The sequence below is a fragment of the Tauraco erythrolophus genome, chromosome Z (genome assembly GCF_009769465.1).
Source record: "Tauraco erythrolophus isolate bTauEry1 chromosome Z, bTauEry1.pri, whole genome shotgun sequence".
NCBI lineage: Eukaryota > Metazoa > Chordata > Aves > Musophagiformes > Musophagidae > Tauraco > Tauraco erythrolophus.
In genome coordinates, this window is record NC_141496.1 from 43,946,027 (window position 1) to 43,967,561 (window position 21,535).

General features: G+C 44.3%; 1 protein-coding gene across 1 annotated transcript in view; it reads left to right on the top strand.

The window, feature by feature from the left end:
• Positions 1-422: 422 nt before the first annotated feature.
• LOC104379980 (paralemmin-1) overlaps positions 423-21,535 on the top strand; it is a 94,909-nt gene continuing 73,796 nt past the window's right edge. Inside the window, exons 1-2 of the mRNA XM_086629852.1 lie at positions 423-545; positions 6,598-6,678. Of these exons, the coding sequence (XP_086485978.1) occupies positions 423-545; positions 6,598-6,678 (204 nt within the window). The remainder of the gene's footprint in view (positions 546-6,597; positions 6,679-21,535) is intronic.

The window sequence follows — 21,535 nt, forward strand, 5'->3', positions numbered from 1 at the left end:
AGAGTGCAGTTTCCTGAAGCTCAGAAGTTGTATTCCACTATATAGATGCAGAGAAATTGTACCTGGCTCATGTTTCAGGGGAAACAAAGCTTAGCCACGTGGCCATGGGTTTCAGGGGACTGGGGCAAAAAGGGTCTTCCAGGAAAATGCCTAAGGAAACAAAGCCAGTAACTTACATTTATGTGCTGTTGGTGGTGTAACTGCAGAGGAAAATGGATCTCAGAAACAGACAAGTACAGACTCTGGTTCTGCTGGAGCAGGGTAGGAGGGGAGCTGCAGTCATTGCCCATAATCTGAAGCAACAGACATATTCCTCAGTGCTCGAAACAGGACACCAGACAAGCCTCCAGCTTGCAATTACGGAGGCTGTGTGGCTACCCATAACAACGAGATTTCCACCGAGCAGAGTCATGCCAGTGCATATGGTGATCTACTTTGATGGACTTGGCAGGATGATGGGCTCCACCGTCTTGTACTGGCAGCAAGTCATGAAAGTGGGCATTGCTGATCCAAAAGGAGCAGGCATCCTGCCACCAGCCTTCGAGGTGTGTTTATTCTGCTGTAATAGTGCCTCTGTCTCAGTTCTGCATCCTGCCTCTTCTGGTGCTGTGATTTCTATTATACACTCTTTACAGCAGCAGGACATGTTTAGAACTGCATTTTGCAAAGTGCCGCCAGTACTGGGCTGAGTTGTCACAACTGGTAGAGATGGTTGTGTCAGGAGAGTTTCCTGGTCTTCCAACACAGCAGGAAAATAAAAGAATTGACCAGCAAGTGGGGAAAAAAAAAGTAAAGGGGAAGTTAAAAAAAAAAGGGGAGGGTAGAAAATTAGCTTCCTGTCTTTCTTAATATTTTCTTTCCTGTGAACCATTAGTGCTGAACTGCAGAAGGGGAAAGAAATTGACAGATTTGATTTCACTGCTGAGAGATGTGAAGTAACCACAGTGAAGACAGTCATTTAAATGACCACCCTGGTGAGAGTTTCAGTTTCCCTAAGAAGTGATTTCTTGGGATTATGCTACTGCAGGTTGAAATTGTTGGCGTAACCCAGATGCTCCTTTTCCCCCAGAGTTCTGGATGTCCCTGAACTGGCAACAGAAAAATGAGGTGTCAGCAGCTCTTTTGCTTGGTTGTTTCCTTACTTGCTGCCCTATGAGCTTTAAATAAACAGGGAATAATATCTGCCAACTGTGCAGAGTGAAGAAAGTAATGTCTTGCTGAAGAAATTCACTTGATTCTTTGAAGGCAATTCTTTGTAACTGGTTTCCTTGCTCTGAAGCAGACTATGATTTTACTCCACCTGTGCCGTTTTTGGGTGTGTTTGTTTTGCGTTGGCATGACAGGCAGGATCTTGTCCTCTTCCAGCCATTCCTCCACAGTGGGCTGGATGCTTGCTTGGCACGCAGGATGAAGCCAACAGGAAACCTCTTCACTGAAACTGCTGGTGGTGGTTCCTCCAGTGTCACACTGCCCGTCTCCTCAAGGGTCACAAGATCCCCATTGGGTTTTTTGTCAAGTTGTTTTTTGTTTTTTTTTTTTCCCCGCTGTGTTCTTCCGGGTACCTGCAGCATAAGTCTTAGCCTGCTGTCAGATCTGGGCATGTGTTTTCACAGTGAGGTCAATCAAATTGCATTTAGTTTCTGTGCTGCTCCATGGGGTGCTTTCTGCACATGTCTGAACTGACTTTAAACCAAACAAATCAGGTGCTTCTGCCAGTGCGAGGGGAGCAGAGGGCTTTACCAAGGTTTCACTGCCCTGAGGATTTACATGGCTTTAGAGGTGTGTGTTCCTCCACAGACGGTTGTACTCTGTGAGCTGGATAATCTCTGTATCACTCCCCACACTGTGCAGGCAGATTTCTAAACGAGAACTAAAATGATTTTGTAATGGAAAATTGAAGTGGTTTGTGGCTGCAGTGTCACAGAGAAGTGTTGCGGTGTAACTTGTTTTTTTCCAAGGTCTTATGTTTGCTTCGGATTTTATTTTTATTTTTGTGTTGTTTTGGTTTTGTTGGTTTTGTGGTTGTTTGGGTTTTTTTGACTGGAGCAGTTTGACAAGTCTAACACTAAACACTAGGTTATTTTGATCAAATGTAATACACGATTCAGACAAAAATCCTGCGCCCCTTCTCTGATGAATGAAAAATTGGTGGTCTTAGGATGAGCGTGAGAGAAAGACAAGCATGTGAAAACTTAGCAAACACTCTCAAAACCATCTGTGGTTCAGGGGCTTCCTGAAACGGCTGTAATTCCAGTTCGCGTGGTAACCCTCCCAATATTCCTTCTCTGTGACTGTCCCCAGGCTCCCTTGGGACCCCCATCACCTTCTAGCACCCACAGCATCCTGAGACAAGGATGTCCACAGCAGACCCACGCCTTGGCTTCAGACCTATCCTGTCCAGTTTCCCTTGATGCCCCTTTGTTTTCTTACAGGGGAAGACAGAGTGAGCCGTAGATGTCCACTGGCTGTCCCCATGCCACCGCTCACGATTTTACAGGTCTCCTTTGTCACGATTTTTGTCCTCCCGAGACCTCTCTCTCTCCTTCAAGTGGATGCAGTCGTACTGATTATCTGACATATTTAGTTTTTAGCAATAGGAAAGTGTCACTGGCCACCTTTAGTGCTAAGCAGCAATTACTTCCTTTCCGAAATCAAGCTTCTTGGCAAAGGAAATAAATTTATAGTTCCCATGTCGCACATCCATGTGTGAATAGCTGAGTATGAATCTTACTTGTTGTTGAACAGAATTCAGGGTGAGAGTAATCTTGTCATTTGACCTATGTTCTTTTCCCATCATTTGAGCCTATGAGTAAAAATGTCCTGTGCTTTCACATTTGCTTAGTATTTTTTGGAGAAGGGAGGGAGTAAGGTTTGAATATTATTTTAATTGTGCACATCCTGAATATTCAGAGCGTCCTGGGTGTACTTCCCAAATGGTACTCCTCTACCATTTGGGAGAGGTAGCCATCCATGATCAGTATCTGTATTCTTAAAAAAGCAGCACACCTCAGATAGGTACAAATCTTTTCTTTTAAGCCTACCACATTCACAGTAAAACTGACTTCAGTGCTTGTTTTATCCACCTCCTTTCAACCTAGTTTCTATAATCACTTCTTGAAAAAAAAAACAACCCAATGTTTGGTGTCCACAGAGTAGCTTCAAGGTGTGTGTGTATATTTGACGTCCCAGCCAACAGTTTTCACTAACCCCCTCAAAAGATGTAGGAACTGTACAAAATCTGTCCATCTTGCATATACCCAAGCATCCTCCTGGCTCCTGCCTTCCCCCTTTGGATTGAGCTCCATGCATCGTGGCCCAGGGGAGGAGATCAAGGATGTTCTTGGGGGTAACGTCATGGAGGGGATTAGCATTAACTAGTAGCTGAAGCAGTGATGGATTACTCCCTGTGTTGTAGAAAAAAAGAGGGCACACATTTAACTGAAGCTGTTCAGAGTGAATCTCTTTGTTTAAAATGAGCACTTTATTTTCTTGGTGCCAGGACCCTTAGTAAATTAGTAACTTAACAAATATACTTAGAAAAATTACTATCTATAAGTAGATGAACAGAGTAATGACAAACATACATTGGCTTCAATGCAGAAGTGCCCCTTAACAAATACTGGGGTGTAAGCATATGCTTTACATCCAGTGTTTTCAGTAAAGTCTTGAAACAGGACCCTGCTTAAGTGAGGGCTGGTTTCATGTATGGAAAGTCCAAAATCCTCAACAGGCTGATTTTGGTGGGATTTTTGTCAGCCATTGCAGTCTCCTACCACATTTTTTCAGAACATACCTGTATAAACCAGAAACACATACAGTCACAACCTTCATTGACTGGAAGAAACCTAGATTGAATGTGATCTAGTGACCTGAAGGTGAAATGTCCTGAGAGCTAGTTACCAGTGCAGTAGTTCATGCAATCTTCAGAGAAAAAAAAATTACTTTTGCTGTCATACTCCTCGGCCATAGCTGTGGTACAAAAATCAGAGGGTAGAGGCATGCAGTTGGGCTGACTGCAAGCCAGTGAAATGGAAACGTGAGCAATATTCCAATTTAACTCTGCAGAAGCCCACTAGTTAGTAAGTAGTTCAAGTATTTTAGTGCCTGCTGTGTTGCTGCCTACAGGGAAAATACTCTAAGTGCTTTCCCTTTCTCACAAAGAAAAGAAGTTTCCATCCATGTTTTATAAGGCTGTCTTGTCACATCCATTATACAGTGTGACACAACCAGCCAGAGGAGGTACTGTGGTGATTTCCATCATGTCTTTTAGTGAGAAGGTTTTTGTGAAGGGTAGGATACATATATATATATAAACATATGTATATACACATATAAATGTAGGTCAGTTAACTGTGAAGATGTAGGTGCCTTATGCTGGCCTGTGGAGTGTCAGATGTGGGGTGTTAATGCCTACATATGTGAAATCCAAACATTCTGTCATCTGGTCAGCTTGGCACAAACAGGGCAGAACGATCCTTATTCTGAGAATATTAAGCCAATTACTGGAACGGCTTTTAGAACTGCTTTACTCTCGTCCATGGCTGACCAGCTATTTAAGGAAACAGAAAGAACAAATTCTGTTTTTCATCCTCCAAAGTACGCCGTTAATATCACAGAATGAAGAAAATGGCAAGAGAGATCCCTCAACAATGTTGGGGTTTTTTTTAACCCCTGAGCCGCCCAATATCCTGTTCCATTTAAAAACAGGAAGGAGAGATGGGGATTGGAAGAGTGATAGGAGGAATGATGCACAGACTATCAGTTTTATATAAGGAAGGATTTTTAAAGGTGCATGCATAAATTTTGTATGCCTCTGTGTGCACAAATGCCAACGATCTTCTGCGTGCACAGAGCAGTGAGGTGTCACGTTTTCAGCAGAAGACAGGTACCTTTTGTGACACTTTAGTTATCCAAAAAGCCAGTTTTCCTATTCTGAAACAACTTCAGCAGAATATTTTTGTTCAGCAGCAATATTCTTACACACTTCAGACAGTAGGGAGTGTGTGTGTGTAGATGTAGATACACACTAACAATCAGCATGCAAGAGCGTGCAGGGTATTACAGAGCTACTTGACAGATGCATCATTTGACTATTTTGTCTCTTCTGAGTTCATTACTCCAGCCCTCCCATCACTGTTCCCATGTCTCACTCTTCAGCAGGAGTGGTCCAGACAGTTATCTAGCTCTGTGTTTTGCTTTGGTTTGAGTGAGCTTGACATTAAAAAAAAAAAAACAAAACACCCCACCCCACCCCCACCCCCCACCAAGTTTCTTTATCTTCCTTGTAAATGTTATGCTTTCATTCAAAATGCCCTGGTTGGAGGTCCAACATAAACACAAATTAATTTCTACATGGACAGCATCTTATCCTATGCCCCTTGAGGACAAGGCATGAAGGTTTGAAGTCCCTGGAAAGCAGAGAATTCCCAGAGCATCAGTAAATGAGACAGATGCTCCTAGAAATGAGACAGAAAAATTACTTGGGGGACTTCAGGAATCCCCAAATGTCTTCAAGTTCAACCTTAGAGCTAGTGAAATACTTAAAAAACATGGTTTCACAGGTAGGAAATAAAAACTTTTGTTCCAGTAAAAACTGAGGCTTATATACTTGTTGACTGCCTCCACTTACTACTCAGTATTTCCATCTTGATGGCAAAATCTGAAATGAGGAAAGACCTCCAGGAGGGGCAACCTGATCCAGGCTGGGGACAGGTGAGGAGAAACACTCCCCACAAGGTGAAGAAGACTGGCAAGAGGCAAAAAGTTGATCCTTCCTAAGAGGAAGGTGTTGCAGGGCAGAAAAGGAGGTTGTTCTCCTCTTGAAATGCTTGGGAGAGTCTGCTGCCTGTCCAAGGGCGCAGCCTGGGCACAGGCCAGTGGCTGTATTCGTGAACGTGACCGTGGAAACCTCCGGCTGTGGAAATGACCGTGCTGTCCCTGGTGCCACTTGGTCAGCCCAGCTTCTGGGACCACTGCTAGCCTGTGCTGGTGGCTTGAATTTTCAAGAAAGCCAGCCGAGGGGTCATCCGTCCCGTTTGCTTCGCAGGTGAACCCCGTGCAATGTGCATTGAAACACCTTCTCCCTCTTGAGCCCAGGGGAAGCCTTACCACCGGCCTGGCTGGCATAAAATGGGATCTGCAGCCCGGCTCCCTTCCTCCGTGATGCCACCCACCGCTTTCGCGTCTCTGCGGTGCCACACAGTCACACCGCGCAGTCCCTGGTTTTGGCCCAGCATCTCAAACGCAAAAGCGTACCTGTGTCCCTTTAACTTCCCTCTCGGCTGTTATGCCTGTTTTCTCCCCTCCTCTGGGACTGTGCACTCTGTTGCTGCTCCGGCTGCTGGGAGTGAGTGCGGAGAATTTCTCCTGCTGGCGAGCGACCGGCTCGCCTGGGGCTGGCGTCTTCCCAGGACGCTGCTGTTTGCGTACGGGCAGGCGGAGGAGCAGGTGAAGCGGGGCTGGTGACATCTGTACAGATGCCTTTGACTGCTTACGTGCTCGTACGGATCTGCTACCCTTAAAGCCTCCGTTTCTCTGACGAGGTATCTCTCTCTCTCTCTCTCTCTCTCTCTCTCTCTCTCAAATTATTTTTCCAAGGAGAAAAGGAAAAGGCAGACAGAAATAGAAGGCAAAAGACAACAGCTTGAGGACCAGATACTTCAGCTGCAGCATTTCAAGGTAAGGGACTGATGCCAGAAGCGATGGATTGACTAAATCTGTTCGTTATTAGACATGCAGATCACACGTCTGAAAGCTGGGAAGAGCCCGCTCCGACATGAAGCAGCTTTTGCTGCTGGAGCCTATCTCTCGCAGCGATTGCATCCTGCTCGCTTTTCATTCCGTGTGTTTCATGCACGGGACCATCTTGCAGGAGCGGCTCGGGAGCACGGAGTCGGGAGGGCGTGAGTGCAGGCAACGCAGCGGTGCTGTTGTTATTAAACGCTGCTATTTATTATACATAATGACGAGACACCAGTCGCTGTGGATTGGGTGTGCACTGCACGGCTTCAGCCAGCACTTTCCGCCTGCAGAGCTGCCTTGGATTTTTCTGGTGCCTGCCTTTAGGTTTTGTGTGTGTGTGTGTCTGTGCATGTTGCAGAGGGGGTATTAGTTAGCATGTGTGTGTGTGTGTGTGTGTGTAAGGCTTTAATAGAAGGATGAAGTTATTAGGCGTAATAAAATGGGCATGTAGGCACGCGTGGCGAGGGTGTTGATGCATATGTGCGTGTCTACATGGAGAGGCGCCTGGATATTTAACAGGGTGCCGAGCAGCCCCAGTCCCTGTTGGACTCCATGACAGCTGCAGACAGCATCATTTGAAAGCCATCCTGGTTATTTCTATTATTTATCCTTCCTGTCGCTAGTGGAGTTTGTCTTTACATTTGTGCGTAGCAAAGAGAAGAACAAAAATACATGTGTGATCTTTTTGTAACCGGTGTGCATTTGTGGGTCAAATCTTGTTAGATTAGTTCAGTAGGAGAGCCTGAGGAATTTCAGTTAATTAAAATATCTGGGAAAGATGATCAGAACTGATCAGTTCATCCTTGCAGCAAGTGAGCTGGGCTGTATTTTTAAAATTAAGATATTTAGGTTGCTTGTGCAAGAAAGAGAGAGAGTGTGTGTGTGTGTGTGTGTGTGTGTGTGTGTGAACAGTGCACCTGCGTGGGAAGATGATGCGCAGAATATCTCTTCTGCCCACGCATGCACTTGGAGACCAGACTCCAAGTTATGCTACAGAAAAGGTCCTTCTCCTGCCTCCCCAAGCTGCTGCCATCATGTTCTGTAAACTATTCCTCATATTCTGCTAAACATGATTGCAGTTAAGCCCAAGTAATTGATTGTAGCCTGCACAAATGCTCCATCAGATTCACCGTAAATCCGTGGATGTCACACATTATCTTGAGTGTTATCAATCAGTGATGCGATTGCATTTCTGTGGGGCAACAGGAGTTGCCATTTTGTTCAGGCTGCCACTGACTGCAGGCAAGGGACGATTTCTTCAGACGGCCACAGGTTGATGAAGCAGGGCCGTAGGATGCCTTTCCAGTGCCTTCATGATGCTTGCTTTTTTTCTTTTTGCTGCAAAGCTGAGGTCTTCCTTTATCATGTTAACTGTTTCCAAGCTAAATGAATTATGCTTTTTCATGAAATTATTTTAAGCAGAGCCTTTTGGAAAGCTAATTCTGGCAATTCTCTACTTCATCTGACTTATTTTGGTATAGGTGTTGCTAAACTGGATTTTATCATCACCCATGGGGAAAAGTAAAACCTCTCGAGGTGGTGCAGTGGGGTCAGCCCCTTGGCTGGTGTAAATGGGCACTAACTTCAGCCCTGCTGTGCTGACAGCCAGTAGAAGAGGTTCAGTCTTGCTACACGGATTTCTTGAGTGACACACATGAAAATTAACTATTTCTCTTTATTATTTAGCTTACAGCGGGAGCAAGAGCAGTAATCACTCAGGAAGCTAAGGGGAGATCAGGGCACAGAAATGTAAAATGGCAGCTTTCTCAGCTAAAAGCATAGCCAGACTTAAGGTCTGTAGAGCAGAGCATGAGGATGAGCATCAAGATAGGATAGGAGCTTCATTACCTCTCCACTCAGTGGCATCACTTGTCATCAGAGGAGAACGGTGTTGCTTTTACTGGAGAGGTCACAGTGAATGCTGCTCCAGGAGCTGCCTGTACCACCAAACAACTGTCTGCTGGGAGATCTGGATGAGGTGATGGCAGAGGTCTACCTGGGATTGCAGAGTTCATCCTCATTGCTGCTAGCCCTTTCCTAAACAGAGGGAGGGCAGCTACTCTCCAGACTCAAAAAAAAAATTTAAAAAAATCAAAACAAACAGAGGCAATGACTGATGGTATTTCCCTTTCTCTGGGGAGACAGACCAAGCAAACTGCATTTTCTTTCTTTTCATGCTTTGTTCAGTGTTCTGGTTGCTTCATGGGGTGCTGCCCAAAATGGCATTTGGCCTGTCAGGCTGCTTTGTCCATTTGAAAAGCTGTGTAACCTCCCCCCATCTGCCCGGGGCTCCCCCTCACCTCACCCTGGTTGCTCTGAGCCTCTGCAAACCATGAATGTAGTCCCCCACTCTGATATCACTCCCCAGTCTGGCTCGCACAGCCCAAAGTAAGTGCATCCATTTTCCTTCAGAAGTGCTAGGATAAAGATGGTTCATTTCTTGAATTACGTGGATTCCAGCTAATTCTGTGCAAGACATAAATCCAGGTCAAAAAGACCAGGCTTGCCGAGGAAGCCCACGTATTTACACAAAATACTGTGAGGCTGTTGATGTCAGCATAGAGTGAGAGGACTTCGTATCAGCGTTCATGAAAATCTGCTGTGGAGAAACCTTTGAACATAATATGTGGGTTAGTCCTGTGTCTGGAGTGTCTGGGTTGATTCCACAAACCTAACAGCATGAGTTCACCCAAAGACATTCGTGCCAGGATTCAATAGGTTTGGTTCATTTTTGTGAGATGCCAGGGTAATTTTCTTTTTAAAATACACTGTGTAAAATAGCATGTTTGGTTACCTAATAAAGGTTCTGGAAGCTATAGGGGTTATGTTAATTTCAGACAATTTTATTCGCATAGGAAAAATATCTAATATAAATAGTTTATTGCAAATGTTTATGCTGGATTACCTACAGCTTTCAAGTTGCTGATGCCAATTAGACCCCTGGCAAAATGGCTTAACTCTACTACCAGTGTGTTCATTTTTCCCTTGTTACACACCTGGCTGAAAATAAGGGAACGATGGCCACTGCCCCTTTGTTTTAGGCGGAGCAGCCCAGCAAACATTAGAGTTAGCAAATGTCGGCACTGAACGTGGACGAGGCTTTGGCAGCACGTTTTGCAAAGGCTTCTGAGAATAAGACCAATGGCTTCATGGCTGAGGACACCCGGACAAAAACTTGACTGAGCTACTGATGGTCTGTATAAGCTTCTGAGTTAATCAAGTGAAACCTCCAAGTGCGAAAGTCCGGAGCAGGAGAGACTCTAGAGTAGTGTAGGCTCTGAAAACCGAATTCCCTTGTTGCTGACAGTGAAAGCCGTGTCACCTCTTCTGTGAACCACTGGCAACTGGGGACGTTGGTGAGCACAGGGTCTCCACGTGGTACTTCAGGGCTATCAGGGCACTCTGCCGAAGGCGAGAGGTCCGTTTTTCTATGTTACAATCAGATGCTTCATTGGAAAGGCTTTTGGTGTTGGACTTCTGGTTTTGACTTTTTTTTGGTTTTGACTTTTTGCAAGGACATGTAGTGATAGGACAAGGGACAATTACTTTAAACTGAAAGAGGGTAGATTTCGATTAGATATAAGGAAGAAATTTTTTACAATGAGGGTGATGAAACACTGGCACAGGTTGCCCAGAGAAGTCGTGGCTGCCCCATCCCTGGAAGTGTTCAAGGCCAGGTTGTATGAGGCTTTGAGCAACCTGATCTAGTGGAAGATGTTGCTGCCCATGGCAGGGAGAGTTGGAACTAGATGATCTTTAAGGTTCTTTCCAACCCAAACCATTCTATGATTCTATGAAAAGGTGTAAAGGTGCTTTGAAGCCCCATTTTTTGAGACTGAACGTGCTGGTTTGCTCTAGTAAGAGGCAATTTACAACAGCTCTCCTTACTTCCCGCCTACTTTAGTTTTTAATATCAAAATAATTCTTCTTCTTTCATACAACATATGATGTGATTTCGTTTGTTTTTTAACAGCAGATAGAGTTTAAACTTAAGGCCTCCGCATTTCATTGGCCATACTCTTACAAACAGGGTTTGCCACATCCGTGGGAACTGGAGGTGTCACCAGCTTCTATTGTTTGAAATCAGAAAAGTGGACAAAATTCACCTTATGCAAGCACACCGTCTGCAGAATCCATCAACATGATGTGGTTTCCTGAGGAAGACGATAATTGATTTTGATTGATTAGTTGCACTGGAAGGATAACCTACTTGCCACAGCTGCTCTTAAGATATTGTTCAGCTAGGCAGCGGTTGGGCAGGCCCATTTTTAATGGAGGTGTTTGCTATTTCAGATGAACTTCAGAAGTGTTTCTTCCAAGATCTGACTGCCTCTATAGTTAGTGGAACAGAATTTCTATAATTGTTTACTGTAGCTCTGTTTGGTGATGGCTGGTAATAAAATAGACAGCACAAAACCTCCTAAATGAATGAAAAATTACTTCTCTGCTGTTACTTTAACTATTACAATAAGTCCATTTACCACAGTTATTTTATTTCTGGAGTGATATAAATATCAGGGACCTATTTCTGTTAACATCTGCTTCTTAAAGACTGCAGGTTTTGTACGCTTAATCTAAAACATAATTACATCTTTACTCTGAAGGAAAGGAAAGGAAAGCCTTTTTATATTTAGAGATTTTTATTAGGGTGCGGTTTTAGCCGAAACTATCTTATCTATAAATAAATTTTAATTTTATTATTCTGCAGTTATATTCCTATCCTCAATTTATTCTAGTCTTAAAATAACTGCTGTCAAAGAATATAAATGGATAGATCTACCTATCCATATATATATATGTATATGCAACAGCATGAAGAAACAGATGACTTTCGCAAATGAAGGAATCTTGTTATTCCTTTATATTGAATCCCTTTACAATTTTTAAGTAAATAAACCCTTAAACTGAATGGCGACTCAATCTAGCACACAAAAAACGTTTGATGATGTCATGGACAGTCTCTATTTTCTATAGGGTCAGTGCAATAGCCCCCCCTAAACCTATTTTTATGAATAGTCAAGCACTCTTTCTGGTATGTGATGTCTGCTATGCTAGTCCCAGGGTGACCCTCTGTTTTTAACATACTGGAGCCCACTGCACATCTCCATTTCCCAGCCGCAGTTCTGAGGCATGGAGAGGTTAAGAGCTAATTCAGAGACAAATTTCCAGAGCATTGGGGACCTCTGTTTGTCCCTCTCTGTGCATTAGCATCTTAAGGCTGACGCCCACCTTTCCCTGGAAAGCTCACCTCCCACCAGGGTTTAAGCTGAGAAGTGGGAGGCTCTCTGCCTCTTTGCTACTCTGTTTTACAATCCAGAAGATAAATCCAGATTCATTAGCCAGAAAAGGAGTGGGAGAAGGAATAGGACTGAATAGCCTAGGATTTAGGACACTTGCTCTTTCTGAATCGCTTACAGAATATGAAACCTTTGGACATCCTTGCTGGGAAGTAGCATTTAGAAAGTAGGGATTTCAAAGATCCTTATATGTTTTCTTTTCAAGTAGTCAGAAAACAAAATATCTATCCCTAGTTAAAATCTTTTAGCCATAATAGAACAGACCAGGCCTTGTTCTGGCCAGCTACACAAACTGACTACCGCAAAGAGACGAAAGCTTTAGTCCTTTAACTCATGTTTCTTATCTGCTTGCATGCCATTGCCACGCAACTGAATATACTGGAATTATTCTGGTATAACCCCTCTGCAAGAATGCTTTTATTGAGTAAAAAGGTGGTGTTGTGTGAGTTATGCTTCGAACCGGGGCAGACTTATCCTGAGGTGACTGTAAGTGTCCCCATACAGGCAGAACTCCTTTGAAACCCATCAAAATTGCCACCAACATTTCCACCAGTAACAAGGTCCTTCAAGCAGGTCACTGCCACTCCAGCAGTTTTTGTTTTTGTCAGACAGTGTCAAAGTAGCTCAAGGATGTTTACAGTTCCCTTCAACACCAGCCTCTTCTAATGGTTTGATACATGCTCAAAAATGAATTCACATGACCTGAATCCAGCTGTTTAAAGCAATGAATATAAGAACTTTTAAGACCAGAAAAAAAAGGAATGTCTCAAAATGGGTTCTCTTTTTACCTCTTTTGACTCGTGTGTATGTGAGAAGGAGTGATAAACCAAAGCTGAGGACAGATTGAATGTAAAGAGGAGGTTATTCTTTCAGAAGATAATAGTAAAAGCAGCTGTGGCTGTGTAGTAATGATGATAAATTGCAAAGCCTATTTGTTTTGGGGGAAGAAGGTTGCCATTTTTCAAAGTCTCAGATTGCTAACTATTCCAAAAGGAGTTGTTTTTTTTTTCTCTCAAAACCATGCTTTACTTCCTTTGAAAACATGGAGTAGAGTACTCACAGGGACTCACAGGGAAAGCCAAAGCGTACCTAAATTTCTAGCTCCAGGACGTTAAAGTGTGATCAAACTCTTTTCATGTGTGTATCTGTAAAAGAGAGTCATACTCAATTTTTCAGTCCGACCACACAAAGTCCAGAAACTTCAGCTAGCTTGAAGCTATTTCTTACTCCAGCTCCAAAATTCCCTGGGAAACAGAATTTCTTGTGGAGTCATAAAGTAATTTATGCGTGAAGGGACTCTGGAGGTCTCCTGATGCCCCCACCAACAGAAGGAGGTTGCTCTTATGCCCGTCCTTGTCCCATTAAACTTGAACTCTTGCTTGGAACGGAAATCTCACGGCCTGCCTGGGAAACCTGGTCCCACATCCTGAAGACCACATGTGCCCCTGCTACAGCATCCCCTTTCGCAGGCTGTGTCCCCGTACTGCTGGTGCGTGCCTGCTGGGTCAGCCCGGTCCCTCATCCCTCCCCTCGCCCCTGCAGCAGCCGCTGGCAGTTGTTTATTGTTTATTCTCATTATGGTGCTTAATCTCGCTACAAGCAATAGTTGGACAGAGCAATCATTGTCATCCTGCCATGAAGAAGACTGAAATCTTAAACAGACTTCCTAAAGGGAGATACTGAAAAAAAAAAAAAACAGCTCTCCAGCTTAGGTATCAGCATGATTGTTTTCACCTGTTACTTCAAGCACAACTTTCTGGTAGCCCAGATATGTAGAAAATGTATGTAGAAAAGAGCCTGTGTTTGAGTTATCTTTCATCTTACTGTTGCTTTTTGTCTCAGTGTCATCTCAGGTCTGTAATGAATATTGGTAACTCTTACCATGTCTCACGCCATACCTGTGATCTGCTTCAGTGAAACTAGTCTGTACAGACCACAGCTCTGTGCCTGATGAATGATCTGAGCCAGAGAGACACAAACTTTGTGTCTTCTCTCATAGAGTCTTGACAATGTCTCTTGCTGTGGTGGGTTTCCTTGCAGCTGAAAGAGCTTGAGTTTTATTTCTTCTTCTTCGTCTTTGTGTGGAAACAACTGTCTGCTTGGTTTACAAAGTTAAATAAAGTATGGGACCTGAACAATTTAAAAGCAATGCACACAAAATATTTACAGTGGTGATCTTGCTAATGGATGGGATGCTTACTCTGAGGACATAAAACAATTGACGCTTTTTTCCCCCCAGAGTGTTCTTAATCGGGCCTCTATCCATCCAGCTGCAATCTCTGTTCCTGAGAGTTTTTAAACAGACAAAGCATGAGACCTTCATGAAGGAGCTGTAGCTATCATCACACCCATCCCTCAGGTAGCTTGACACGGAGGTGCCATCCCCATGCATCCGCAGCTCCAGTTGCACGTGGCTTACTCTGCAGCCATGGTCTCTCACCCCCTTGCTGTACCACGGGGGCACCCAGCTGAGCCCTGGTCCTTCCCCAGTGAACACAAATCATGCCAGCCTCACTCTTCCCTCACCCATTTCTGCAGTCACATGGCACTGTTTAGTGCATTCCTCTCCGTTCTGCTGCTGTGCTGAACGCGTGCTTTGAGAGAGAGCAGAGACTGAACAAATACTCAGGGGAGCTGAAGGGCTGTCAAATGTACCAGCTACAGCAGACAAACACGGGGGTAGGATCATCTCTGCTAAGTCTTTTGGCCACCATGATTCCAGGTCGTGCTTTATTGTAATAGCGGTCATTGTTAACTTTTATTTACTTACTTACTTCATTTACTACTTACTCATCTCCCCACATGCACCACCCCTGCACCCCCAGCCCAGTGGCTCACTGGTGCTGTGGCAAACCTCTGTCACCCCAGGAGCTATGGGGAAGGAGGAGTCAGGCTCCTTGGGGACAAGCAGGACACCAGTCCTTTGAACGAGCAGACTGCCTTGGAGGCATCAGGAAACTTTGGAGCAGCTCTGAAACAAGACCTGAGGACCAGTGGTCGTGAGCTCGGGGATCCGCTGCAGTAAGGGTTTTATCAAAAGGGAAAACTCAGGCAAGTAAGAAGAAACTTTGGAAAAAGTTAAGCCATCAGTCTCCAATGCTTGGTCACAAAAGGTTGTCAATTACAGTGGGCAGGTCTTAACGCACCTGAAAAAAAGTTTATTAATGTGTTTTAATGTTCTGTGTGATGAACTAACTGACGGCTGGAAACATTTATGACTCTTGGTCTAAATATATGCTTCTTAAAAAATAATTTTAAGACATCACTTCTTTAAGAAATTTCTAAGAAATGTTTTGTTCATTTCTTGAACAAAGAATAACAACAACAAACTTGCAGCTCTACAGGATAATATTTAATCTGCCTTCTCACCATGCCATTTGTTCTTGGGCTGGCTAAGCTCCACCAGCTAACACACTTTTTTGTTGAATTACACTTATGTTAGCTATGACATTGTGGTTGAAATCAAGACTACAATCAAGCTGCAAGTTTTTCAGCGTGACTTAATTCCCTAATCTGGTCAATGCTTGAATCACATCCAAGTGTCATGCAGACATGCTCCTTAGGCTAGAAGAAGTGTCATAGATGACTGGAAAGGCAACAGAAAGTTCTGCTGCTAAGCAAAACTAGATGGTACCAGCAAGCTGGAAATGGCTGCTTGTTCTGTTCCAGGGCCAGCCACGCTGTACAAGGCCACATCCATCTTGCAGCAGAGCTGAGTAAAATCTTTTGTGTTTGCTGAGGACCACACCTCTCTTCTGTTTTGCAAACAAACTCTCTTGCACCGAAATGCCACATAGGAAAACTCTGCATCAGTCTGGGCAAAGAGTCGGACTGTTCCGTTCACCTACCAAGAAATGAAAAACGAGATCATCATGCAGGAATACATTTTGAGGAGCTGCTTATTTTGAGATGGACCTGCCTGTCACACTGGTTCTACCTGCGGCCCTTCTCTGCATTTGCATATTTATTCACGAATGTTTGAGGGCATCGAACATGAACGTGCCTGTTCACACTACAGCCATGCAGACAATTTTTTTTTTTTTTCGTTTTTTTGGAAGGCAAGGGAAGGCTTGCTGGCAAAGGAACAAGTCTCTGTAATCCCAGTACGTGTCCCAGTAACCTCTTTGCTAATGCTGGCGAGTGTGCTGTGCACCAGCAGGTCAGACCCAGGCCTGCCGGGCACCCTGCTCGAGCTGGATTAGGGCCAGCTGGATGGCAGGGGAGGCTGCCTGAAAATACGGCAAGCAAAAGATGCGATGTTTGGAGTGGCCGCGGGAATGAGCTACAAAGGAAAAGGGAGGAATCCCAGAGGAGTTTTCGGGGAGGCGTCATCCTTGCGCTTGTGTTCCTTGCAGATTCATTTTTATCAACCCAGGCAGATGCTTGGGAGCGTGCACAATCGGAGCGGGCTCCGCGGCTGCAGGAAGCCCTCCCTTGTGTCGCCGATGCGCTGGCTGACAGAGCCACAGTTCCTGGGCAGGAGGCTCCAGGTATCTGCCCAACAGCAAAGCCGGGCTCATTGCTGCTTCCAGAGCTCCAGATCTGCCTGGAAAACTCACGCCTTTTTCCAAGGGAGCCTTCTGAAATGCAAAGAGCAAATCTGAAATGCAGCCAATTACGCTAGTGTCCTAATGGGATCGTGCGGGGCTGATATTGGACTCACACTGCTGGGTGAAGGAAGAGGTTTATTGCACTCTTTTAGTAGGGTGTGGGCTGGTTGTATGCCCACCATATGAGGGACCAACCTCCTGCATTCACCTTTTTTCCAGGACAGAAATACTGAATGTATGTAGAGAGAAAATAATTTCATCATAATAACAAATAATTTCAGCTCTAAATTGTTAAGGTCTGGTGGTCTTTGAGCCTCAAACCCCAAAGACTTTTGGCAAGACTTCAATTTGGCAAAGATTTCAGTAAAAGTGCCTTTGATGTAGCACTACTAATTTCAGTGGAATTACACCAGGGATCATTATTGCCCATTTTGCACTGCACAGAAGAGCATAATTACCCTGATAGTCCACATCCAGTAGTGTTTCTCAAGAGTAGAAACATTTTACTGTAGGAGGCTGCCTTGGGTCAACTTTTGACTGTTTTTTCTCCTCAGGATTACCAGCTTCCTTGAAAATTATGAAACAGTCAGAGGAGAGCTTCACTTTGGCAAGCACTGCTCTCAAAGAGAGATAATACTGATTGCCCCTCTAACCACTTGTAAATACAAAAAAATAAAAAACCCACCAAAACTTCTTGAAGAAACTACTTCAAAAAATATGGGCTTTTATGTTGTCATAAAGAGTCAAATAGCAAATCTGGCAAATGCACCTGGGCCTCAGGTTAAGACACTGCCCCACTTCATATGGGATTGGAAATGTGTTGTTCTTTAAGAGCAACGTTTATGGAAGTAGGTCTGAAATCAGCAAGACTGATGGGTAGAATTAATCATCTTTCACAAGAAGGGGGTCCAGAGATGGCATGTAACAGGCACAATGGTATATGAAAATGGTGCTAAAAAGATTTACGAGCTATAGTAAAGTGTCTCCTGGTGCTTAAACTTTTGATGCAACATTAAAGCAAAAAGGCAGCCTTGAGAGTAAGGATTTTCTTTTCTATACAGCATTAGTTCTACTGTGTGCATTTGAGGGACGCTGCATTATTTCCTTGCTGGTGCTAAATGTAAACAACTTAAAGCCCTTGGGCTTTACTGTCTTGAAGCATGAAACTGGAATAAATAGCACATATGGGAGCAGCACACCACATTTATGGTCATCACTGTGTCTACTGCATTCAGACATTTGGCATGGTTTCTTTCTGCCCTGTTCAACATCTGCTCACCTATTTCTGTCCTCACCAGGATCTGTTCACAGACTCGTGACCTGGTTCTTTCCTTTCTGGCATGGTGCAGAAAAGTCACTCTGCTTTCCTACGCTTGAACAAAATAAACGTGGAGCTGCCAGTTATTTCTGCAATCTCACTTGTGTGCCAAGAAGCCGAATCACCTGAAAGCAGTGGTGACCTAGAGCATCGCAAACCCAGTGCTCTTTCCACTTCAGCAAGAGAGCCTTTTTAATGGTGTGATCTAATTTCTGCTGAAGGATTTAGCCCTGAAGAAATTGTACTCTTGCAGTAAATGAAGGCGTACTTATACCAAACTGTACGTAGCGTAGCTGTTGTACCAGTGAAATGGTGCCTTCTGAAAGTACAGTGTATTCACATTCCGATAGTGGAATGAGCTGTACAAATACCTGTGTTTTTATGATAGTATATCTGGCCTTTCTTAGAGCCCTCTATTGTTTTGACAATGTCTAATCATATAGCACAACTTCAGTGCATAAAGAAGCTCCAAGATGCAGTAGAGAGTTAAAGCTTGTAGCAGACAATGAAGGAGGAGCAATGTTGAAATACTAGCTTGTGGCCATTTTAATCACAGACTGTTAAATAAAGAAAACGCACAGTGTTGTTAGGCAGGGGTAACTCGTGCAGCCAGCTATTTCTGGGCTCTGTCCTCATGCAAGCTTTATCCTTTCAGTGGATTTGAGAAACACCTCCTATTCTTCCTGGGATGAGATTCTGCAAGATTTTTTTCAAGAAGCATAACCTAAATTTCGTAGCTATGGAGGACAGATGGCAGTGAACCGTCTTTTGTTTCCAAGCCACATCTGGCTCTGGTTTGCATCTGGCTGAACCACGTCAGTACTGGCAGCCTCGCTGGGCTGTCTTGTACCCAGGAGCTGTACCCAAGCGCCCAAGGCATCTCTACCATCGCCTCCCTATTGCCCCCTACCCACCCTTGGTCTCGTCACCTGTGCCAAAGCCTTCCCCCCCGGTTTCTGATGAAAATGACCTGGGAAAGGTTTCTTCAGAGCAGTTGAGAGATTCTTCCACCTCTACTCACTGCCTCAGCACTACAACAGTCGTCTGGCAAGGGACAAAATGCTTCCCGGACAGCCAGGCAGTTGCACTCGGTCTCCTGACATGTGCCTGCCTTTTGCCTATTGTATTTTCAGTGGCTGTATAAATATACATAACCTCAACAGCTTGGCAAATAGACCCTCTGAGTTTTAAGAAATGCTTCCTATAAATGTTTCCATTTCTCCAAGTCTTCTTGTCTGGATTCCTCAGTGTAGTATTTAACGAATGCCTTAATTTTCATCTTAAAAAGGAGAGCCAGAAACATCAAAGCTACCAGCTTTCCTGTTTTAGATAAAATATGCTGACATTTCACCCAAGAGGAAGGATTTTTAGTAGATCATAGCATTCTTGTCTCTAAATATGTCTTTAAAAATCCTATTGATGCTTTCCAGTTTCAAATTCATGCTATTAATAGGTCAGAAAAAGAGGCTTCTGGGAGAAAGAAATCATGTGATTTCATAGCTTAAGTGTTTCACATAAACAAAGACCAAAACAAAAGCTGCACAAAATATCTTATATTTGGTGTACAGCAGTCGTACTGAAGGAACTGGCTTCTCCCTGTCTAAGCATTAGCATGCAGATTCTGGAAAAGCACATTTTGAAAAGCCTGGATTTTATCTGTCGTCTTGTAGTAAATGAGGAGTGACTTAACTGAATGTCTTCAGTGCTGTCCAAGCAGCACTTTGCCAAAGGCTTTTTTAGGACTAGTGAAGCCATATCTAAACCGGGTTTAAAACAGAGAAGGCTGCCTTCATCTTTAGAGTTTGGTCTTTAGAAACTTGGATGGCTTTTTTCAACTGAGCATCACTCAGGATTTCAGATTTGAGACCACAGCTGAACATGACACGTGTCGCAACATAATTCCACATGCAACTGGCCACAATTCTTTTTAAAGAAAATATAGCCATTCTCTAAAGAGCAATCAGCCTTCACACCACTTTGTACTGGATCTAGCCCAGCAGGTACCCACTGAGTTGTGCTGCTGAGACTTCTTAAATGCCAAAGCACAGCTTGTTAAACGCTTAGCACCTCAGGACCTGTAAATCCATCTTTGACTGTCTCACTTTGTTCCGTGGTACATGTGATGACTTGTGAGTTCTCTGCTGCGGAGATACTTCAATAGCACATTGACCCTAATGAGCTGATGACACTTCTGGGCAGTAGTCAGCTGGGTTTAACAGGAAAGCAAAGGTCCCACCAAGAATCATAGAATCATCGAATCGTTTAGGTTGGAAGAGACCTTGAAGATCAAGTCCAACCACTAACACTGCCAAATCCACCAGTAAACCATGTCCCTAAGCACCACATCTACACGTCTTTTAAATACCTCCAGGGATGGTGGTGACTCAACCACTTCCCTGGGCAGCCTGGTCCAATGGCTGATAATGCTTTCGGAGAAGAAATTTTTCCTGATATCCAGTCTAAACCTCCCCTGGTACACCTTGAGGCCATTTCTTCTTGTCATGTCACTTTTTACTTGGGAGAAGAGACCAACACCCACCTTACTGCAACCTCTTTTCAGGTAGTTGTAGAGAGCAATAAGGTCTCCCCTCAGCCTTCTTTTCTCCAGACTAAACAACTCCAGTTCCCTCAGCCTCAGGTTGTAAGACTTGTGCTCTCGACGCTTCACCAGCTTTGTAGCCCTTCTTTGGACACACTTCAGCACCTCAGTGTCTTTCTTATAGTGAGGGGCCCAAAACTGAACACAGTATTCAAGCTGTGGTCTCATCAGTGCTGAGTACAGGGGGACGATCCCTTTCTTAGTCCTGCTGACAACACTATTTCTGATACAAGCCAGGATGCTATTGGCCTCCTTGGCCACCTGGGCACACTGCTGGCTTGTATTCAGCCAGCTACCGACCAACATCCCTAGGTCCTTTTCCACTGGGCAGCTTTCCAGCCACTCTTCCCCAAGGCTGTAGCGTTGCATGGGGTGTTGTGACCCGAGTGCAGGACCTGTCTCTTAGCCTTGTTGAGCCTCATACAAATGGCCTTGGCCCATCGATCCAGCCTGCCCAGATCTCTCTGTAGAGCCTTCCTACCCTCCTGCAGATTAACACTCCCATCCAACTGGGTATCATCTGCAAATTTACTGAGGGTGCACTTGATCCCCTCATCCAGATCATTGCTAAAGTTATTAAACAGAACTGGCCCCAATATGAGCCCTGGGGAACGGCACTTGTGACTGGCCACCAATCGGGTTTAACTCCATTCACCACAACTCTTTGGACCCAGCCACCCAGCTATTTTTTTACCCAGGGAAGTGCACGCCTGTCCAAGCTGTAAGCAGACCGTTTCTCCAGGAGAATCCTGTGGGAGAAATCTGATTACCAGCCCACAAAATGCAGCAGGAAGCACTAGTAGATGGCAGTAGCAGCAAAAGGAGCAGCAAACTGCGGAAACTGTGGCTGGCGATAGCCATCCCTGATGTTTTGTGAGCTTACACCTTGGAGGCCGTGAGCAAAGCGGAGTTCAGCTGTGTAAAGTACGTCTCCAGTGTCAGCGGGTCTGACTGTTGAACATGACTTCATGTACAAAAGTACAAAACTTTTTCTGACATGCAGAAGTCTTAATTCATATAGAAATCACTT